At 36.8% G+C, this 20,794-nt stretch overlaps 2 protein-coding genes across 3 annotated transcripts in view; one reads left to right on the top strand and one right to left on the bottom strand.

The window, feature by feature from the left end:
* srprb (SRP receptor subunit beta) overlaps nucleotides 1-2,878 on the bottom strand; it is a 5,870-nt gene extending 2,992 nt beyond the window's left edge. Inside the window, exons 1-4 of the mRNA XM_016452651.1 lie at nucleotides 2,652-2,878; nucleotides 1,255-1,349; nucleotides 1,076-1,153; nucleotides 875-957 (exon numbers count right to left, since the gene is read on the bottom strand). Coding sequence (XP_016308137.1) covers nucleotides 875-957; nucleotides 1,076-1,153; nucleotides 1,255-1,349; nucleotides 2,652-2,796 — 401 coding nt within the window. The 5' untranslated portion in view covers nucleotides 2,797-2,878. The remainder of the gene's footprint in view (nucleotides 1-874; nucleotides 958-1,075; nucleotides 1,154-1,254; nucleotides 1,350-2,651) is intronic.
* Nucleotides 2,879-3,903: 1,025 nt separating this feature from the next.
* Nucleotides 3,904-20,794, top strand: part of cux1b (cut-like homeobox 1b) — a 42,042-nt gene continuing 25,151 nt past the window's right edge. The window contains exons 1-15 of one of the 2 annotated variants that reach the window (XM_016452650.1): nucleotides 3,904-4,197; nucleotides 6,213-6,323; nucleotides 8,169-8,216; nucleotides 8,408-8,486; nucleotides 9,733-9,870; nucleotides 10,395-10,518; nucleotides 11,555-11,631; nucleotides 11,971-12,037; nucleotides 12,925-12,973; nucleotides 14,332-14,436; nucleotides 16,254-16,442; nucleotides 18,288-18,346; nucleotides 18,720-18,768; nucleotides 18,843-18,939; nucleotides 20,055-20,182. In XM_016452650.1, coding sequence (XP_016308136.1) covers nucleotides 4,132-4,197; nucleotides 6,213-6,323; nucleotides 8,169-8,216; nucleotides 8,408-8,486; nucleotides 9,733-9,870; nucleotides 10,395-10,518; nucleotides 11,555-11,631; nucleotides 11,971-12,037; nucleotides 12,925-12,973; nucleotides 14,332-14,436; nucleotides 16,254-16,442; nucleotides 18,288-18,346; nucleotides 18,720-18,768; nucleotides 18,843-18,939; nucleotides 20,055-20,182 — 1,386 coding nt within the window. In that variant the 5' untranslated portion in view covers nucleotides 3,904-4,131. The remainder of the gene's footprint in view (nucleotides 4,198-6,212; nucleotides 6,324-8,168; nucleotides 8,217-8,407; nucleotides 8,487-9,732; nucleotides 9,871-10,394; nucleotides 10,519-11,554; nucleotides 11,632-11,970; nucleotides 12,038-12,924; nucleotides 12,974-14,331; nucleotides 14,437-16,253; nucleotides 16,443-18,287; nucleotides 18,347-18,719; nucleotides 18,769-18,842; nucleotides 18,940-20,054; nucleotides 20,183-20,794) is intronic. The other variant, XM_016452649.1, reaches the window with a different exon arrangement.

Here is a 20,794-nt window from a genome sequence, read left to right as displayed (position 1 = left end):
AGACACATTCTAGGGACACCAGAGACTTATATTACATATTGTAAAAAGGGGCATAATATGTCTCCTTTAAATTTTCGTTAAAAACTTTTTCATACCCTATTCATACTTCTCATCTTCATTTTGCATCTCAATTGAAGTAACTGTAACTTGATTTAAGAATGTTTAGATATTTGTACTGGAAAACAAGACAAAAATACTGAGGACCTTTTTTAAGACCCACAGAAAGTGGGTTATCAGCACATTACAAAACTGAAATTGCCTATTGTAATGTGCAGTATATTAGAGTAAAAACTGGTTCTCTAATGAGAAAAAAAATGGGACTTTTCCTCGGACCTAATTGGATTGTTGTGTGTGTGTGTGTGTGTGTGTTATACGACCAAATCATTTATAATAAACACTGTAACATTCCATTAAAAATTCTGACTACATGGTGAATTTAAAAAGAAAGTACAGGCGCACGGTCTCGACTGCTTTGGACTTAAACTGTGGGAAAGGTTTATTGTAATGCTATAATTTCATTTTTGCATTGAATTGACTGTTTGCATTACCTGTGAGCGTTGATGCTGCTTCAAACGATTCGAAACATCTTACACTAGTTGGCAAAATGGCTTTAGCCACTAATGTGCAGCAGTGGCTCGAGAAACATGACCAAAAGCTCATCTCTAATTGATCGTTTAGTCTGCTTTAGAAGTCCAAAGGAAAAAATCTGCCTGTTCTTCATATTACAAAAACAGACTGCCATCATGTGAATGTTCCCGCAGTGAGCAGAACCAGAGGAACCCATTGTTTCCATGCAACTAATATTGTCATTGAGTGTGAACAGGCCTTCATGCAAGGACCCTCAATCAGATACATATTTATCTTCATAACTCACTGAGCCACGGTCTTGTACTTCTCCACAATCTGAACTCTTAAACTTTCATGACCAGGAACATCGATAAGAGTCCAACTGCTGCCCTGCAATATCAAAAACATTCTCCCATTAAACTCTCAGTGTGTTATTCTGTATGTTTAAAATCAGCTCAAGTGCACACAGTGGTAATGGATGCATAAGAAGTGATATTAAATGACTTACTCCATCATCTTTGCTCTTGTATGTGGTGCTGTTCTCTGTGATGGACGTCTGCGTTCTTACAAACTTCCCTAGTAATAACTGGAAAAACACTGCACATCATTTCCAATCTAATGACTGTATTGTGGAAGGGTAGGAATGCTTACACTGTATAATCTTTTGATGAAAGCGGAGTTACTCACTCGAGTGAACAGAAGAGTTTTCCCGGAGTCACACAATCCCAGCAGCAGCACAGCGTTCCTCGCTTTACTGGAGCCCCAGAAATTCCCAAAGAACACTAAATATGTCAGAAAAAGAACAAGGTGTGAAATGTCAGGAAAAAAGGCAACCGTGAAAGCTGTCTGCATTTTGGATTTGAAGACGTTCTCTGTACAGTTAAGCACTATAAAACATGCACTGTTAAACATTTTAGTGTGAAATTACAGTTTATTCCAGGTTAATAACTGCATGACTTTCACAGTAATTTCACAATTTTCTTTTATTCTTGTGAACAAACAGCATCATGCTGTGTTTCTACAGTGCAGATGTACTCTGAAGGCACCCAGCATGAATAGATCTTGCTGTAGAGTTTTTTTTTTTTCATTCTCGTTGCTTTTATTTGTGCTACTGAACTTGTTTTCGGTTCACTTGTAGCAGTAAGTGTTATTGGTTTATTTTGTAAGTGTTGGTTTTATTTGTTGAGTGTTACCATTGTTGTGTTTAGTATGTCGAGGATTGATGTCACATCTTTCAATGACGTTTCTCAGCAGTCGCTTCACTATCGTGAAAGAGCCATCCACAAACAGTTATGAATATTAAATAAGTTATTGATTATGCACTTTCAGACAATCTTGACATAATGGTGATCAGCTACAATGCTCAGCACTGCAACCTTTTATGCAATGGGAGTAGATTTTAATTTAATACTATAAACAACACTTTTCACTGTTCACTGTTTTTTAAAGAGTTCCACATGTAATGCTTACTTTATATGCAAAGCTGTTACCCAATCACAGCAGTGGGCATTTACTTTGAAGCCCCTTAAACAGTGTTTAAATCAGAGGGATAAATCGGTGGAAAATGGCCTTTCATTTCTAAAATATGTACAAATCCTACTAACATTATTATTATTTTTTTAAAGCAGTTCATTGCCCCTTTTAAAGGAGAGAAATGTTACAACATGTTATAACATTCTCACTGAAACACAAAAAGGGAAAACATGGCAAGATAAATTATTTTCAAAAATAATTATTGACAAGATTTAAAATGTATGTTGCACAAATCATATTGAAATGTCAGGGTTGACAGTGTGACACAATTACAGTACTGGTAAAAGTTTTAAGCACTGCTGTAAAGGGAACATGTTTTCAAAAAACAATGCCATGAAAAGTTAATATTTTTCAATTAACTTCTGCCAAATAAATCACATCAGTATTGGTGTGTTGCCTGTAAGACAGCCCTTTCTCAAATACACGTAAGGTGGGTCATTTCAAGCATCTTTAACAATAATAATAATACTTATGCTGACTAATTCTAATAATGTCTCGTATTAATGTTTGCTTCGATATGCCTCTGGATTGAAGCTGCTGCTGCTTCTTACCGATAGTGAGAATCACGAGCGCTAAAGCAACTAATATCCCGATGATGAAAACGGCCTCTTCACTCTGAATTTCTCTCATGAAACTCTCCATGAACTGCTCCTCGGAGAAATCCTCTAAGTCGACATGAATCTTGTCCTCCTCCATGTTTGAGCACACACGGAAAGCGAGCAGCTGCAGAACACAACACAGCGGAAGTGAACGACACGTGTACTAACTGCCGCGTTCTACTATGATGACGGCTTACCTCATGAATATTAATGAATATACGCTCCCGTTATTGACCAATCTTGAGGTACGGAGGTTAATTAATATTAATGAGCTCACCTTTACCATAGTAGTTATAATTATTGATTCCACAATCCTTCAATCCAGTGTTGCCAATTTAGCAATTTTGTTGCTAGATTTAGCAACTTTTCAGACTACCCTAGCAACTTTTTCTTCCAAAAGCACCTAGCAACAAATTTTTTATTTATTTGGCAACATTTAGCAACTTTTGATAAGTGACTCAAACGATAAAAAAGGCACACATTTTCCATCTAATTGACACAAAAAGAGGAAACCAAAGGTGCCTAGCAGTACACAATTCACATGAATTAAGTTGGCTGCTATTAGCAATTGTTTAATTTAATAATAATAATAATAATAATTGAATAATTGTTCATTTATGATACACCTTGTTAGTTGCTTGTACTTGAGTTTGTTGATCAGTTAGTGCACGGTAAGAAAAATATCTAGAAAAATGAAAAATGTAGTAATTTTCCAGGACATTTTCCATTATCCATTGTAACCCGAAAACACAAAATACAATGCGTAATTTAAAATGTAGGTAAAAAATGTGTGAATAATGATTACGGAAAATTCCTTCATATTAATAGATTTTGCCCTATTTTTACAGACTTTTCTTAGAGTGTAGCGTACGAACTACTAATACACTGCTTAAAACTATAATTGTTCAGAATGAGTAGTTTTACTAGTTTACTAGCTAATAAAAATAAACTTAAATTGTAATTGTTCAAAAATGTGTTTAATAATTTAAAATTAGTTATTTATATTTTAATATTATATTATGCATTTATATTATTTTATAAACACATCTAAATTAACATATATAAATTTGTTTATATTTTTTGCTGAGATTTGATGCAGTGACACAATTTTGCATCGTGATTACGCAATGACGTCACCGCGCAACATCACAACATCATTTAGCAACTTTTAGCAACAAATCAACCTTCCTTTAGCAACTTCCCCTGAAAATTAGTCGGCAACACTGCTTCAATCATTTAATTGAGATTGCCTGGGCATATGTGTTAGACTTCAATGTACACACACTTGAATCCTACAAATGTCTTTATTTCTGCACAAACGTTGTGAGGTTTGAATCGGCTCTGTGGGCCACCGGGCGCCGCCTGCTGACGGAGAACGCGCGTCCGGTTCTCCGGTAGAAAACGGCGACGTTCGCCGTCGTGTGAACCGAAGATGGCGGTGTCCAGCGCGGCGTCGGTGTGTCGTTACTGGACGCGCTTTGACTTGCAGCAGCTGCAGGTCAGTGGCTCTCTGTTAGTGTTCGTGTGTGTTTGGCTGCTGGAACGGTTACAGATGCTGTGCTCTTATTGATCGATTAGCCGCTGTGATGTAAACATTGTCCGAAGCAGTCACCGGCAGCGCAGAGCAGACAGCAACTTTCGTGTAATGCTCGACACAGATGTGTTTGTTAACAGTGTGAATAATCTGGCCTAAAGATCCTGACTTCGCTGTGGTCAAATCTCAGTAATTTATCAGGCTAACGTTAGCTAGCTATGAGCTAAAACTAGCCGGTCTAGTTAGCCCTCAACGACTTGAGAAATGTTTTGTGTTTGTTCTTAGCGACATTATCATTTGTATTTATTATTTTATAATTTACTTTTGTTTTTTGTTGTTTATTATGCCACTTTGGTCAACCTGAGGTTGTTTTAAATGTGCTAATGTTATATAATAAAGGAGATAAGGAAAGTAAGAAAGATGTCAATCATCACAATTTCGTCTCTGATTAACACATTTAAACTAACTTTTCACACTTTTTCATTGTCTACGTGGTTGTTGAAAAAAACCCACAACTTTAGTTCAAACTGTAAATACATTGTTTAGCAAGATGTCCTGCAAACTGCAAAATATGAAAACAAGTATGAGTTTAGACTCTGCATTGTTTGCAGTCAAGTCAATTTCCATCTAAGGGTTTATACCACTGATCTATAATAGAGCTATAGAGATCAGTGGTTTATACATCTGTAAATAAATAAAGACAGACATGTGAGAGCACCTTATCCGATTCTACCAGAGATAAACAAGCAACCGCAGCTTCAAAAACAAGCCCAATATTATTATTTATTATCATCAATATTATTTATCATCAATAAATGAGCCTGCAACACAGTAAACTGAAACCACTCGGAGTTTGAAGAGCAGAAACAGAAGTTATTTTACAAACATCATCGAACTGTAGCAAAGCGGGAGGCTCCGATCATAATAAAATACACTCAGACCATCTGCTATTAGTATTACTGCTTGTTTATTTATTGATTTAATGATTCATGCATTATAGGGCTGCCACTAACGACTATTTTTATTTCGATTAATCTATTGACCAAATGAAATCCAAATTTCTATGAAATCCTTTTTTTAAAGCAAAAGTAAAGTGCAACATAGAGTGCCAGAAGCAAGTGTTCATCTCAGAGTCCAAATCACTGAAATCAGAGTTCAGTGTTATAGTGTAAGAATAGTTATAGTTATAGTTATAGTGTACCCTCTGTAGTCTTCTGAGGTCAGATTTGGTAGCTGAGCTGGACCAGACAGTTATAGAAGTGCAGAGGACGGATTCAATGATGGTGGAGTAGAACTGTTTCAGCGGCTCCTGTGGATAGTTTCTGTGGTTCAATAGGTTCTGTGTTTTGAGTCTTCGGGTTTGAGTCGTTCGTTCATCACGTGACAGCCCCATAAGCTTAACCAATGCAACAAAAACAAGTATCTCTGCTTTATCAAAGTGATTTCACCATCATATGGACAAAATTTAATGCATAACTCTTTATTAACTTTATTACCACAGGAAAAGAACCATCATCACACATTTATAAACTGTAAGAAATACATTTGAAATACAATTTGAGACCAGAAACGCATCACGTAACTGTAGGAGTAAATAATAATAATAACTATGCACCCGTTTGTAAGGATTGGGAAGGTTGCTGTCATGTCACGTGACAAAATAACGAACGACTCGAACCCGAAGACTTGTCAGATAAGAGGTGAGGTGAGCTAGCATAGACTAAAGATCCAGGTAAACAATGAATTAATATTTTCGGTTTCTTATAGCATTAGTTTTGTCTTGTTTGTAGTGTGATCAACGTTTGCGTAAGTAGTAGATGTGTTAGGGAAGTAACACGTGACATTTTAATTACATTTTGCTCAAATGAACGAAATGACTCGAAAAAAGATTTGTTCATTTTGCTGAACGAGACTCAAAGATCCGAGTCGGTAAAATGATCCGAACTTCCCATCACTACTGTCTATATACTGTCTTTCAGAGAGAGCTAGACAGCTCCGCCACACTCCTGGCCAGCCGGCAGGATGACAGCGAGCAGTCCAGGAAAAAACTCATCGACCAGAGCCGCGACTTTAAGAAGAACACGCCAGAGGTGAGTTATATGTTTCTAAGCTCTCTTTCATTTAGGTGTCTGGCTCCGGGATACGCTCCTCCCTCGCAAACCCTCGTCCGTTTCGCCAGCCCTTGTCTGGCAGTAGATGCTGAAGGATGTTTGCTTTTAATTGTGTGTAAATATTTAGACATTGGAACTGGAATGTCAAAAACAAGTAAATATCCTCATTAAATGAAACTAGGGATGGGCAGGAGTACCTCAGGACTCCAGAAATTGGAAGTGACCGCAATGTTTGAGCTTGAAAATGACGATCGTGTGACTTATATTTTTTGTAGTGCGGTCAAATGATTAATCGTGATTAATCGCATCCAAAATAAAAGTTTTTGTTTACATAATAAATATACATATATAAATACACACACATGTATACATTTAAGAAAAATATGTTTTGTTTATATATAAAATACTTATATTTATATGTAATATAAATTATACATGAATATAAATATATGTAAATATTTTAACATCTATACATGTAAGTTTGTCTAGTGCTGTCAAACGATTCATCGCGATTAATCGAATCAAAAATAAAAAATGTTGTTTACATAATATATGTATGTATGCTGTTAATATTTATTATGTATATATATATAAATACACACACATGCATGTATATATTTCAGAAAAATGTTATGTTTATATATTAAATATATTTATATATAATATAAATGTTATGAATATAAACATAAACATGTAAATACATGTAAATATTTTCAAAATATATACTGTATGTGTGTGTACTAATATATACATAATAAATATACACAGAACACATATATATTATGTAAACAAAAACTTTTATTTTGGATTGTTTAAAACAGTTATATTCCTTATAAATGTTTGAAATATTGATAATGCATTTTTAATAATATAGCAGCAGTGTTGTTGTCTTTCTTCCGTCATATCCTTCAGAACAGTTTGTTTAGGTTAAAATATTTAGATTATCATCAATGGAAATCAAGTCCATTTGGACTTACTCTGCCAAACATTTCTTTCTGTAAATTATGCAGTTGTCAGGAAAGCACCTTTAAAAAAATACACATATGTGTCCCTGGAGCACAAAAGCAGTCTTAAGTCGCTGGGGTATATTTGTAGCAATAGCCAACGATACATTGTATGGGTCAAAATTATACATTTTTCTTTTATGCCAAAAATCATTAGGATATTAAGTAAACATCATGTTCCATGAAGATATTTTGTAAATGTTCTACTGTAAATATATCAAAACTTAATTTATGATTAGTAATATGCATTGCTAAGAACTTCATTTGGACAACTTTAAAGATGATTTTCTCAATATTTTGATTTTTTTTGCACCCTCAGATTCCAGATTTTCAAATAGTTGTATCTCGACCAAATATTGTCCTATCATAACAAACCATACATCAATGGAAAGGTTATTTATTGGTACATCTGGTTTTGTGGTCCAGGGTCACATATTAGCCTTGAGTAACATGTTATGTTCACCTGTTGCTTTCCGTTCTGTGTGGTGGTAACATCAGTCTTATGTTAATTGAGGGCGGCAAAATTAATGTGGTCATATTATTGTGACAGGCCTAGTGAACACCCAACAAGGAGAATATCAACATCTTGGGCTATTGGTGGGCCGTTGTCTGCCAGTCAGTACTAGAAGAGGGCTTCTGAGAAATACACTGATGCTATGGGAAGTGCTCTGTGTGTGTATGAAGTACAACTGAAGCACATTTAGTTGTCCATAATATTTGGTCCTGAAGCTTTCCGAGTGTCAGATCATGTTTTTTTTCTGCATGCATTGCTTCCTGTCTGACTAACAGTCTTTGTGTTCTTTATGTGTGTCTGATGTAGGATCTGAGGAAGCTTGTGGCTCCGCTGCTGAAGAGTTTCCAGGCTGAGGTGAGTTTTCTCCTGAGCCGTGAAAGAAGAAAACCAGCAGATGAATGACTTTATTCAGCACCGCAGAAAAAGACGACACGACAGCAAAGTCATTATGAGTACATATGTTTGAGGGACAATCAGGTGCTGTTAGTCTATGTATGATACAAGTGTGTGTGTGGATGATATTTGCTCATCTTTGTCTCTTCTAGATTGATGCGTTGAGTAAGAGGAGTAAAGAGTCAGAGACGGCCTTTCTAAACGTCTATAAACGACTGATTGATGTGCCAGGTAAGTCTGTGTGTCGCAATCCTGTAAGCTGCACAATTAAAACATCACCATCCTCAAATATTTCCCTTTATAATGCAGTAATAGTAGGTAATAATACTAATTGCAGTAATATTCATTTCCAGTCCGGGATGAGCCAACTGTATGACATATTCATATGCATCCCAACAATCAGAGACCTGCATTCTTACAAGACTTTATTGTTGTTTTATAGCTGTAGATCAGCCAAAGTCAAAGTTTTCATTGATCCTTCTATGAAACAGCACAAGGACCCCAAAGTTCCCATGGATCCCTAAAAAGACCCAAATGTAGTTCAATAAAATTTAAGGTCATAATGTCTTTAAATTTCTTAAAATGTATAAGAAAAGCCCTAATTATCATTTTAACAGGTCTTAAATTTGTGACACAAAAGCAGTAATCGCGATATGGCTTTATGTGATTATTAAACTTCAAAAGGCTACGATTTCATGAAATAAATATGAGCGGTGTACATTCGAAGTAAAAATGCAGCGCTGTTGTGCATTCTACTGGCTCACAATCAGTGAATACTGCACATTTATGCCAAGAGACTGCTTATGATCAACTGTTGATGAATTATGACATGTGGTAATATGTTGTAGATGGTGGTAAGATGCATATTTTATCTCCCTCATTTGTTTGAATGAGAGGCTGGAAGTAGTATAGCATAGACATTTCAAAATAAGAGTCTCAATGTGTTTCAGGTAAGTTTATAATCTCGCATTATGCATAAAATCTTTTCTGGTTGATTGATTATAATTCAACGTAAACTCTTGTAGCTTCTCTCTGGGCTGCCCCGTCGCAGGAAGAAAAGACTAAGAACATTAATTAACATTTAGCATGTAGATTTTTCAGGTATTGGCACAAAATATCTGTGATCTGTGTTTCTTTAGGGGTAGTAAATGAAAAAGAACTCAAACTTGCGCTCATGACATAAGAAACTGTGTTGATCAGCTTTTTAAAAGCTTTCCTGAAGGCAGTGTTAACTGAGGCCGTCTCTTTATCTTGTGTGTCTGTGTGTGTCTGTGTCTGTGTCTGTATCTGTGTCTGTATCTGTGTGTGTCTGTGTCTCTGTGTGTGTCTGTGTCTATGTGTCTGTGTCTCTGTGTGTATGTGTATGTGTATGTATGTATGTATGTGTGTCTGTGTGTCTGTGTGTCTCTGTGTCTCTGTGTGTGTCTGTGTGTCTGTGTGTGTCTGTGTCTGTGTGTGTGTGTGTGTGTGTGTGTAGATCCGGTGCCGGCGTTGGAGTTGTCGCAGCAGCTGCATCTGAAGGTCCAGAGGATGCATGATATAGATACAGAAAACCAGAAGTTGCGTGAGACGCTCGAGGAATACAACAAAGAGTTTGCTGAGGTCAAGAACCAGGGTGAGACACCACACACACACACACTCGTAACACTGGAAACATCCTGTCATCTTTTCTCCATGATGTAGTAGAGATGAGGTTAGGCTGAGACTCAAATTGCACGGTCACTGAACGTTCATGAAAATATCAGTATTGTTCTCGTTCTGGAAAAAAGTGGTATTGGAACAACGTTGCAATACTGAATATGTCACACTGTGCAAATCTGGGGGTTCAGTATCAGTCTCTGTCTTGCAGCTGTCAGTACGCAAGAATCATCTCCAGTATTGTAAATGGCACAACACAGGAGTGCCAGTGTTATGTACACGAACACTGTGGTTGTTTTCTGTTTGAACTCTTTGAACATCATAGCAGCGCAAACCCTCTGCATCATTTTTCATTTCTCAAGGCTGTTTAAACACAGGGATGGATCACAACAGGCTCCACTTCACCTGGCTGAGAAACAGAGGAGTGTGTTAGCACAGGTTCTGTGTGTGTGTGTGTGTGTGTGTGTTACGGCTTCACTGAAACTTGCCTTGTGTCTGTAGAAGTGACCATTAAAACACTAAAGGAGAAGATCAGAGACTATGAGCAGAGCATGAGGAACCAGGCAGAGAATCTGGCCCTGGAGAAACACCAACAGATTCATAAAGACTATGCGGAGAAAGAGAGGTCAGTACCCATCATGCTCCATGTCATCTTTATAAAATCCACAGCTTAGATGTCTAAATCATGAGCGGTCACGTCACGTGTCACTTTTACTGAAATAGACCAGGCATTTAATTGCATTAAAAGATGTAGTTGTTCTATTCTGCCACTTCAGATTGTGCATTTTTAGCAGGTTGTTGAAATTGTCCACATCATTAACTTGTAATATTTAATTTTCAACCATGATCAAACTCACGGGCCTCAGTTTGTGTTGTTCAAGCGTTTTAGTAAGATTGGGATACTTTTGATCCAAAAAAACCTGGATTATTCTGATCCCAGCAGAAGGGTGGATTTCAAGGAAAAAAATGTAATAAAACTTTAAAACTGGTCCAAAAAATACAACATTTGTAACATGTAATATATCACCAAACAGCTGTCAATATCAAACAAAAATATTGTATTTAATTTAAAGTTTTTTTTTGTTTTGTTTTTTAATCACTGATTGTAAACTACATTGGCACAATCATCAGAGATGGACCCGTCAGAAGTAGTTATTTGTGTAAATGCAATGCAAAACTAGAATGCAAAATATTGGCATTTATTTTTTCCATCTCATTTTTTTGTTTTGTTTCATCACCACGTCCCTTTAGGGGCTCCGTAGAGCATTAGTAATCCAGATTTGGAAATCTAACAAAGTGTATATCTGGATCAGGGTGATCCAATCCAATTTTGCTTTGAAAAACCGGCACAAAAGTAAGATGGGTTACCTGATCCTGGATCGCAAAACATGGGATTTCCAAATCCAGATCATTCTGATCCAGATTACACTTTTTGAACAACTGGCCCTGCCTGTAATTTTCAGGCCTGATTAGCTTATTCATGTGTGTTTGATCAGGGCTGGAGATTTAAGATCCCTGATTTCAATAATGTTAGCATTATGTAATTGGAGTCTGTTTTCACAAATGACTCGTCATGTGTTTGGATCCTGTTCCTCTCTCTCTCTGTGTCCTATCGTTTTTTTGTCACGGTGAGTAAAGTATCTCTCATTCTGTTCTAACAGGAAGTTCCAGGAGTCGCATGAGTCTTTGATTGGTAAACTACAGGAAGCTGAACTCAAAGCGCAGACCCTGCAGACAGGTACAGGAGCAGCTGCTCTCACCCGTCTGTTTACTCAGAGGCCCGTTTTCATTTCATTTGTTAGTACCGTTCATCTCAAACAGTGTTGCTTTCACAATGCAACACGTTCCGTTTTAATTCACTTGGTTCCTTTTTAAGCTAAACAGAATGTATTCAGAGTGTGCAAATGTCATCTTTTGTTTAAAATCGAATCTGTATTTGATTTCTGAGTGAATTATTCCTTCAGAAACTCTTCCTCCATGTACTGATAAACAGGAGTGTGTGTTTGTGTGCTGGAGGTTATGTTATATATTTTATATTATTGTATAGATCATTATATGTTGTTGTGTGTCTTTGCAGCACTTGAACGAACTCAGACGGAGCTTTTTGACCTGAAAACCAAATATGATGAAGAGTCGACTGCAAAGTAAGTGTGTGTTTGTGTTAAACAACTTCATATCATCATTCACATGTATTTATCAGTCAATTTATTATGCATCTCTCCTGTGATAAACAATGTTCAACATTGCACACTACCATTCAATAGTTAGATTTACTTAATATTTAATTAATACTTTTATTTAGCAGGAACACTTTAAAGTGATCAAAAATGACAGCGAAGGCATTTACCTTGTTACAAAAAAATCTGTTTCAAATAAATGCTGTTCTCTCTATTCATCAAAGAATAAAGAAAAATGCATACAGTTTCACTGAAATATTCAGCATTACAACGGTTTCTTGAGTGCCAAATCAGCATAGATATAGATGAAAGTATAGATGCAATAATGAATGGGATTGAAGTTAACCATGAAGTTAACTTTTATTCTCCCGGGTAAAAATGCATAGGTTGTTAATGCTGGCAAATGCTGTTTACCAAGTTTATAAATGGTTAAATAGTGCACAATATACATTTAAGATGAATGTGACGTGCAGATCTAAAGTTGATTTGGCCACTTCTAAATAAAGAGTCAGTCTGGTCCTTTAATGCTGTTTTATATTCAGTGTGAAGGTCAACCATAACTTATTCAAGGAAGGAAGGAGAAGAACAGAGTCCAGATTACATCCATTACAAGGAGACATTCACAGACAATTCACAGATGAATGCGTCAAATTATTTCCTTCCAAAAAAGTTCTTGCTTATAGTGACATGATTAGACCGTCATGGTCATTGTCGTCATATGTTAACTGATGTGTTAAGAGTGTGTGCTGCATTAATACAGTGTGAACGCATGCTCACATCGAAGCACATGGAATTCATCTCTGCATTTGTACACTACTACAAGAGCGCTAATGCTGAATTTATTCGGTTCTCAGGGCTGATGAGGTTGACATGGTGATGACTGATCTGGAGCGAGCCAATCAGGTACAGATTCATTCCTGTTATAAAGCAAAATTCCAAGATTCCAGATCGTACTAGTTATGACAGACACAGTTTTTCCTTGTCCTGATTATGCATTTTTATATTCAAAATAATACATGAATTGTTAATATGTTAAAAAGGACGTTGAAAGGGTTAGTTCACCCAAAAAAGAACGCTGAAAATTGTGCCATCATTTACTGACTCTCATGCCATTCCAAACCCTCTGGGCCTCTTCGGTCATTTTTGACAGGAAACATGTATATTTCTAAATTTTAAAAATCGTGGCTTCATCGGAATGAGATGACACTTGGTGACTTTTGTCACATTAGCTATGTGAACACACAAAAAAATCATGGACATGATTCGGATATGTTAAAGGGTAAAAAAAAAAAAAGTGTCACTCTTGGCTGGGAAATGTGAAATACAAAAAAATAAGAAAACTCAGAGAATCTTTTGGTGGTACAAACTACAAATCAGACACTGTGCAGAACAAAAGTGCACCGCAATCAAGGGGTGACTCTAAAATATCAAGAGAGCAAAATAGACACCCACGCACACACACACACACGCGCACAGAAATGAACTGGTAAGAATGCAACAGAGCAAATTTTGAGAATATTCAATGATTGATTGAAATCATAATGCAAAACCTGATATTTATCTAACCAAAAAATATCTAAACCTTGACAAAAAGTAGTCTTTTAAAATGTCTAAATATATAGCTAAAAGTAAAACCTAATAAAATGAAGAAATTATTTCTAAAACACAATGGGAATCCAAAGGCATCTGTATATATGTATGTAGGGAACTATACATGAGTTTACATGACATTACACAAGTTGTAATTTTTTCTGCCACCAGATGGCACAATTCTCACGTCAAAAAAATTGTTTTGACATGAAATATTGCATTTATTGAAAAATAATAAATAAATAAAAATATATTAATTCTAATGGAAAAAATAGCTCATTAAAAATATTGCATAGTATCATAAAATGCCCTCAAAATTCTAAATAATAATCACAAAATATTATTAAACAAAAATGTATTACACTGATTTTCCTGAAAAAATAAAAAAAGTTATATTTCAAGGCTTCGGTCACTTTTGACTGCGAAGGAGCCCAGTGTGACCCCTAAACGAAGAGGCCCAGAGGGTTAATCTAGAAATATCGTTTTGAAATTTTGGTTGTGTAGACTTTCAATGGAAGGACAGAAACTTCTCAGGTTTCATCTTAATTTGTGTTTCAAAGATTAACCAAAGTTTCATGGGTTTGGAACGATATAAGGTTGAGTGAATGATGACAGAATGTCCATTGGAAGACGGTGGTGTTATTAACTCTGTTGATGATGTTTTACTGCAGAGAGCAGAAGCTGCTGAGAGAGAGGTGGAAGCTCTGAGAGAGCAGCTCACTTCAGCCAACAAATCAACCCAACCTCCGACACGGATCGACTCGACTCCATACACGGTACCAGCTCTCCACTGCATTACAGAACCGGCTTTCTGACAAGATGCGCGTTAAATATCGCATGCGATTAATCGTGCAGCCCTAGTTTGGAACGATATAAGGTTGAGTGAATGATGACAGAATGTCCATTGGAAGACGGTGGTGTTATTAACTCTGTTGATGATGTTTTACTGCAGAGAGCAGAAGCTGCTGAGAGAGAGGTGGAAGCTCTGAGAGAGCAGCTCACTTCAGCCAACAAATCAACCCAACCTCCGACACGGATCGACTCGACTCCATACACGGTACCAGCTCTCCACTGCTGTTTTGTGTCATATTCTACTATAGAGCTAGTTGCTAGTGTGGATCTTAAACTCCTCAATATGGTTTCTTGAAATAAACTAAACCTCTGCTATAATCATATTTGTGAGCCTGGAGCACAAAAGCAGTGTTAAGTCGCTGGGGTATATTTGTAGCAATAGCCAACAATACATTGTATGGGTCAAAATTATCAATTTTTCTTTTATGCCAAAAATCATTAGGATATTAAGTAAAGATTATGTTCCATGAAGATATTTTGTAAATTTCCTACCGTAAATATATCAAAACTTAATTTTTGATTAGTAATATGCATTGCTAAGAACTTCATTTGAACAACTTTAAAGATGATTTTCTCAATATTTAGATTTTTTTGCACCCTCAGATTCCAGATTTTCAAATAGTTGTATCTCAGCCAAATATTGTCCTATCCTAACAAACCATACACCAATGGAAAGCTTATTTATTTATGATGCACAAATCTCAATTTCACAAAATTGACACTTATGACTGGTTTTATGGTCCAGGGTCACATATATGCTATATGATCATATAAACACTGCTTTTAACATAAAATCATAGTTTTGAGTCAACAAAATACACTTTTTTTTTTTTTTTTGAAGACAACAACTGTCAAAAACAGCAAATAAATAAAAAAAAAATAATAATAATACTTGCCTAACTAATGTAGGCAAAAGCTAATTGTGGACAGTCAGTAATAAAATAAGAGCAAAGAAGGAAATTACAAACAATACAACAATTAAATACGGTAGAACAAATAAATAGTTTATTTGCACTGTCTTAACAGTAGTGTTCAAGTAAGAAATGCTACAGAAATTGAATGACCAAATGTAAAAAGAAAACACTGCATAGTCTTAACATACATTCTTATTAAAGCTGCTAAAGTTGAAAACATTTGAAAACAAAGCAAAGCCGAAGTGAACAAAAATAGCAAAGTAGTCCTCAAATCCTGTGTTTGTCACAAAGAGATTACAGTAATGTGCGTACGGCAATTACAGAGTGCATATGAATGTGATAAAAAAACTAATAAAAAGCAACAGCTGTCTGGTCCATGTAAATGAGCCTTTACAATGAGCTTGAACCAATGTGGTTTGAAACAAGGATGTGTGACAGTTTCTATGGTTTGGGGAAACTAGCTAGTTAAATTCTCCAATGATGCATCATACTATGGTGGTTATGCAGTGAGTTATGTAGTTGTCTGGTAAACCCAGCCCTGATCTCCTTTACCTTTATTCTTGTACTCCTCTTTAGCTTTGTTCGTGTCATCTTTCTTAGAGACGTAAGTGTTACACAGCCCTAATTCTGACTCTAGCAGGTGCTCCACTGTGATTCTGGCTAACGTTACTGTTGGTCCACATTCACCTCATTCGTCCGCAGCACATCAGTGATGCACAGAAATCAGAAATACATGTGTGTGAGAGATCTGACACATCCAGCTGTGTGTGTGTGTGTGTGTGTGTGTTTAAATGGCGCTCAGTGTGTTGTGTGTGTGTGTTAATCAGGATGAGAGTGGCGAGCTGGTGTCGCGCTCGAGTCTGGAGTCGGAGCTCAGTGCGAAGGAGCGCGAGATGCTCCAGCTGGTGGAGGACGTCCAGAGACTTCAGGCCAGCCTCTCCACGCTCCGAGAGAGCTCAGCCGCTCAGATCAGCCAGCTACGGCAGCAGCTCAAGAGCCAGACCGCCACGCTCCAGGTAGACAACCTCACTCAAACCACTGTTATGTTAAGGCCCCGATATACTCAAAACAAAGTTCTTTTTCGTTCTTCGTATAGGGGTAAAACGAAGTTCGAAATACGTGAGCAGCGGTATACTGTTATCGAACATCCCGACGCCGCCCACTCTGATGAAAGCAGCGTTTATATGAATATGTAAATATGTGCTGCACAACAAAAATGGAGAGAACAGCAAGCATTTTTTATTAAAAGTATCTGTTCATAGCACAAGCTCATAGCATGAAATGAACCCAGAGAAGAGTTCTGCGTGAAAGAAGGCGGAGCCTCAGAGCACACCTTCTATGACGTAATCGTCACGGACCAATGGTAGTGCGAAGGGGTTTTGCAGCGGGAGCGAACTCTTCCGGAAAGTTCGCTTTGGCAAGCCGTTTCGAACTCCCAAAACGAACTTTGTTTTGGCCGGATTTTGTTCGAAATGACGTCACATCAATTCGTTCTTCGATTTCGCTTGAAGTATATCGGGGCCTTTACTCTTGACTTTCAGTTTGCAAGACAGACCTGGCATCCTGGATATTTTTCTTAATAAACAGAAAAAGCTGAAGTCCTGCAAGTCTGGTGCTTACTGTAGCTGAAGCTGCTTCATTGTTTGATGTTTGATTTCTGCAGTTGGTATGACCACAGAAATAAACTGGGTGCTCATCCAAATAAAGGCACAGAATGTCTGTGAGATACTGTACAGAAAACACAGAAGGAATGAGTAGGAAAATGTGCGACCTGACTAATGTCATAACAGCTGAAGCTTATCACGTTAATGAAATTGTATTAAAATATTTCCTTTTCTTGTATACCTATACTAGTATTTTATTCATACTACACACCTGCACACTTACAAAACAGCTTATTATTAGTTGAAAATTAAAAAGTATATTTTCATGGGAATCACTGGTCTGTACACATTACCACTCAAGAGCATCTCATAGACCTTAAGTATGAAAAGCACAGAAGTCGTTTTTTTAAGATGATAATATGAGATTAAGTGGCTCTGACTGATTTGTTAAAAGAGATTCAGAACGATGGCTTGTGAGTTCAGACAATTAACCACTTGATTTAACAGAGGTTGAGCTACAAATCATTATTTATCATTATAAAACGGAGAGTTCCGGTGCTTGATTCTGATTGGCTGAGCCGCGTCTGAAGCTGTTGTAAATGACTCTACAAAGTAACATACAACTTTGTTTACGTTTGTCTGTTGCTCAGCAACCACTTTGTAGCAACCATAACTGTTTCTGAGGAGCTACATTGTTTGGTGGAAGAATACTGTTTTTATTAATATCATTACACTTTATTCGCTCTGTTTTATTTTGTGAAACCTTACTACGTATATGGAATAACCGTTTTATAAAAGCAATAAGCCCCGTGAAGCCGTGGTTTACAGTGAATTTATAACAGCTCCGCTTCGCGTCGTACCTAACAACGGCCCTTAGCTGTTATAAATTCACTGTAAACCACGGCTTCACGGGGCTTATTGCTTTATCTTGTGCTTACAGATTGCAGACTTGTGTTTACTTGTGCAACCAGTTCTGCCAAGCACAGATCAGTTTAAGTGGGTTGAACAATGGACATAAATGGTTTTCAGTAGTCATGCCGGGCTTTTGCGTTGGCTAACAGTCACAGAAATGATGCATAGTGAATTGCACTTAGTGTCAGAAAGGTTGCTGTCCTGTTCTAAACGGCTCTATTTCTGGGGGATTGATTAAAAAAAGTGTGCAGATCAACTTCTAAATGCCGTTGCCGTTGTAATGCACAGTATGCGTCAGACAGTCTGATCTTATTTGCCTTCATCACGGTCTTTTCATTTGTCCAGCATCTGGAGGAGAAGCTGCAGACACAGACAGACTACGAGGAGGTTAAGAAGGAGCTCGGGTAAGAGATGTTCCTGCATGCTTTTACTTAAAAACACCACGAAATAAAATTTTACACAATTTTTACACAATTGTAAGTCTTGGGTTATTTCTTTAATCTAAGACCTGTCACCTGTTTCACCTGTTATAAGTTTGAATCCTTAAAGAGACTGTGAATGTATTTTGTTCTGGTCTGCTCTGCTGCGCTTATTAACATCGGGGCTCGTTTTTGACGTGTGTGTGTTTAGTTGTTACTGAATTTCAAGTTCAGTGAGAAGTCACGTCATGCATGATCGTGGCTGATCATTGTTGTTGAGTGCTTGGGTACATCTCTGAATATCGTGTTGTTTTATTTCATCATGGCTGAAGTAAGGCTCTGTTTTATATATTGACAGTATCCTGAAGTCGATGGAGTTTGGGCCGTGTGACAGCTCCACAGCGCAGGTAAACAGTAGTTTTGTGTTTTGTTTTGAGTGTGTAATTCTCTGGCGTTGATCTGATGTGTTTGTCTCTCACAGGACTCATGTAAACCGTTAGAGGTGTTGCTGCTGGAGAAGAACCGCAGCCTGCAGTCTGAGAGCGCGTCTCTGCGCATCGCTAACACTGAGCTCAGCAGTGAGTCTGTTTTCAGTCAAAAAGAGCAAATACCAACATCTCAGAAAATACTCATTTCAATAACACGATCAGCAATTAAATCTGACATGAAGTGGTATCAACGTTGTTTCTTACCATCAAATAATGTAAAAATAAAACTCATGTGCAGCAAGTAGTGATGATATAGCCATTCAATGTCAACACCAAAAGCCGTCATTTATATTGTTTAATAACTGCAAGTTACCAGATGGTTTTAATTGATCATTTATTAACAGCAATTACAGAACATGGTTAATCTTATAGCAGAAATCACATCAAATCATTCTAATAATCTGCCTTTATTTAGTGAAATAGGTGATGTTTCTGTCTTTGACATCACATTGAGAGATGTCATTATTTAAATTATTATAACATTGATATTATTATTTTATTTGCATGCAATACAGATTATAAAATTACTAGAAAAAACATTTAGGATGTAGATTTTTCTGTGATGATGATCGATTCTGACGATACTATGTGTCGCAAATATCGATACTTATATACACACTTGTGGCTTAAAGGGATAGTTCACACAAAAATTAAATTCTGCTATCAAATACCCTCGTGTCATTCCAAACATAAAAGCTTCATTCATCTTTGAAACGCAAATGAAGTTATTTTTAATGAAACCTGAGATATTTCTGCCCCTGAAATATCCGTTCGACCAAACAGAGAGATGACATCTGCTAGTAAATAAGGCCATGCTGAATTATTATCATGAGTTTATGTAATGATTCGATTATGATCGATTTGCATATGGAAACTTTGAAGCTTCCATACAGATGTGATCACTTTATATGATGAACAGATTTAATTGAGGCTTTATTCATATAAAAACACATTTAACAGATTTAAGTTAGGTTAGAGGTTTTACATGTAAACATTGATCAGTGCAGATACGTAAAGCACATCAAATATGGTAAACAGAAGCTCAAATGTTAGTGCTTGAGGTTTATCAAGTGCGGTTAAGCGGCTGTTGATCATCTTTTGGTCTGCTGTATGTGTGTCTGTTTTTTCTTTAATCATTCTTTCAATTCTATTAATTGACATTTAAAGGGATAGTTCATCTAAAAAGTAAAATTTTGTGTGTTTAGGCCGTTGTGCGTCTCTACAGCTGGAGTTCTCCGCAGCAGTGAAGACCAGCGCTGAACAGAAAGAGCTCATCCTCAAACTGGAGCAGGATCTCAGCACCATCCAGACGATGTCACGGCCCGACGCTGAGGTCAGACACGAGCATGAGCTTCAAACCGATGACCGTTACTTTCACATTTATGCAGTAGCCAAAAGGTGTACATTTTATCGGTTATTTTTTGGGAATCATTACATAAACTCATGATGTCATCACTCCATCTGCTCTCTCCGACAGCTTTCTGTTCACTTTTTTCAATTAAAATGGAGGAAAACATTAGCATAGGCTCAGGAAATGAGTGTCGCTTAAATTTTTTTAACATGCTAAATTATCCGTATTAATTGCAGAAATTAACATTATTTTTCCGGGCCCTAAAAAATACTGACAAAGAAATTGATTTGGCAGTAAATGTGGAAATGATAGATACACCAGCATTCAAAAGTTTGGGGTCTGTAAGATATTTTGCTTTTGTCTCGAAGAAATTAAAGGGGTCGTGACATGAGAAATCACGTTTTTCTTGATCTTTTGACATATAAGAGGTCATCATGCAAGTTTCATAGCTTAAAACGTCCTCCTCAGTACAAAAAAAAAGAGCTTTTAACCAAACCAATAAAACCCATTATAATCACCACACTACACATACACACACACACACACACACACACACACACACACACACACATATATATATATATATATATATAT

This window comes from Sinocyclocheilus anshuiensis, unplaced genomic scaffold, assembly GCF_001515605.1.
Source record: "Sinocyclocheilus anshuiensis isolate Anshui unplaced genomic scaffold, SAMN03320099.WGS_v1.1 scaffold1478, whole genome shotgun sequence".
NCBI lineage: Eukaryota > Metazoa > Chordata > Actinopteri > Cypriniformes > Cyprinidae > Sinocyclocheilus > Sinocyclocheilus anshuiensis.
Note: the sequence above shows the minus strand (reverse complement) of the source record. Positions and strands in the feature narration are given on the sequence as shown.